We start from the raw sequence: 1,934 nt of genomic DNA on the forward strand, positions 1-1,934 counted from the left end.
CACACACACACACACACACACACACACACACACACACTCGCCAGCCTTCGGGGCTCAGGGCCTCTCAGGTGACACAAACCACGGAAGCACCCGGGCCTGCACTCGGGGGCCCAGACCTCCACTAAGAGACAGGGCAGCAAGCAGCCCCTCCAGACGGCAGGCCTTTGGGACAGATCTCCAACTGTATTCCCCTGCGACCCTTCACATAATCCACCCACTTCTGGAAGCTTCTGCAGGACACAGGTGCCTGAGTCCCCTGTGACCCCCTCCTGCAGGAGTTAAGTGGGAAGAATTAGGTTCCAAGAGCGATTTTGGCCAATTTCCCCTGTGTTTGCTTTTGAATCGCTCCGCGGACAGGCTGCCTTGCGCACGCTCTGTTTCCAAAGAGATAGATTGGGCCCCAGGTGACCAGGGAGCTGCTCCCAAGCTCTAAGCCGTCAGCTCCAAATTTCCCCCTTTGGCTGTCACTTCACGGCTGTGACCCTTCAGCCCTTCACCTGGAAATCCACTGGCCCTTAGCTCACGCCAAGGAAATCGGACAGGTGTTTGTGGGGCCTCAACAGCGGCTCTAGGCTGAGCTCTGAGGCGGGTGGTGACAGCAAACCCAAGACAGTCATCACCCCTGACGTGGTCCCTTCTTAGTCTCCAGGGGGCTTTCACGTGGTTCTCCAGCAGGCGCCCCACAACGGCAGGGAAGGGGATGCTACTTTACAGAGGGGGCACTGAACATCCTCCCCCATCACAGGAGGGACCCAGAATCCAAGTCCTAGCTCTCCGGCCGAGTCCAGTTCTCTATAGAGAAGCCCGCCTGGCATGGAGCTTGCCATCTGCAGGACAGTGACCTAAGGGCTGTAATTCCCGAGGGCGCTTACCACCCTCCAGGATAGAGGATGTCGTTGCCTCATTTCTCAGATGAGACTCAGGGAAGTTGAGTAACTTGCCCCGGGCACTCAAAGTGCAGAGGGTGGGATTCAAACTCAGGTGGCCTGGCTCCAGAGCTGTGCTCTTACTGTGGTGCCCACGGCCCCTCTGAACACACGGCTCCAGAACCAGACAGTAGAATGGAGCTCAGAGTACTAGGCATGGGTCATCAGCACTGCCTGAGGCTGGGAAGTGGATGGATGCGGGTTGCCAGCGTCCTTGGTAGAACTTCGGGCGTTAGGGTCTGCCCGAGACTGGGGCATTGCCTGGGACTAAACCAGGAAAGTCCTGGGAAGCCAGGGTGGCTGGTCCCCACTGCGGGTCCCCCCAGAGGACCGTGTCCTAGGCGGGCCCTGAGGTGGAGCGAGCCTGTGGGGTGGGGGGTGTGGACCTGAGCGTACAGGGGCGCAAGGTCCGCTGACAGTCCCGGGCGGGGAGCCTTCAGGGGCTGCAGCAGCAGAAGCTCCCGGCGCCTTGTCTCCTGTCCTGCCCCCCAGCCCCCCCGTCACTGCCCTGCTCCTCACCTGGGCCCAGCCGGAGGTGCGGCGCGGGGCGGGATGGAGTGGGGGCCTCACGCCGCGCCTCCCCGCGTCCCCAGATGACCGCCTACGGGGCCTTCCTGCACAAGGGCTCCTTCTGCCGCAGCTGCTTCAATATCCTGGACCTGCTGGTGGTCAGCGTGTCCCTCATCTCCTTCGGCATCCAGTGAGTGCGGCCCCGGCCCCGAGGGAGGCGCGGGCGGGAGACAGTGTCCGAGCGGACAGCCGGGAGCCAGGGCTGGGGGGGGACGGCGGCTAGTGGCGGGGCGGCCTGCCTGTGGCCACGGCGGAGCTAGGCTGGGAGCGGGACGGGCCCTCGCCGGCGGCTGTGGCTTCTGGTGTCTGGGTCCTCAGTGGTGGGACCCTTGGGGTGCATTGACCCAAGCGAGGATCTGTTTCCACGTCTGGATCTCACCCAGCAGGCAGGCCCGGCCCAGTTACTAGAGAGGAAGGTCCCCAGGGACGCCCCGCACC

General features: G+C 63.1%; 1 protein-coding gene across 2 annotated transcripts in view; it reads left to right on the plus strand.

The window, feature by feature from the left end:
• The window catches only part of CACNA1C (calcium voltage-gated channel subunit alpha1 C), a 435,574-nt gene that overhangs the window by 366,449 nt on the left and 67,191 nt on the right, over positions 1-1,934 (plus strand). For both annotated transcript variants that reach the window (XM_007469483.1, XM_007469484.1), the window contains exon 21: positions 1,520-1,626. In XM_007469483.1, coding sequence (XP_007469545.1) covers positions 1,520-1,626 — 107 coding nt within the window. The remainder of the gene's footprint in view (positions 1-1,519; positions 1,627-1,934) is intronic.

This window comes from Lipotes vexillifer, unplaced genomic scaffold, assembly GCF_000442215.2.
Source record: "Lipotes vexillifer unplaced genomic scaffold, Lipotes_vexillifer_v1.1 scaffold395, whole genome shotgun sequence".
NCBI classification, from domain to species: Eukaryota; Metazoa; Chordata; class Mammalia; order Artiodactyla; family Lipotidae; genus Lipotes; species Lipotes vexillifer.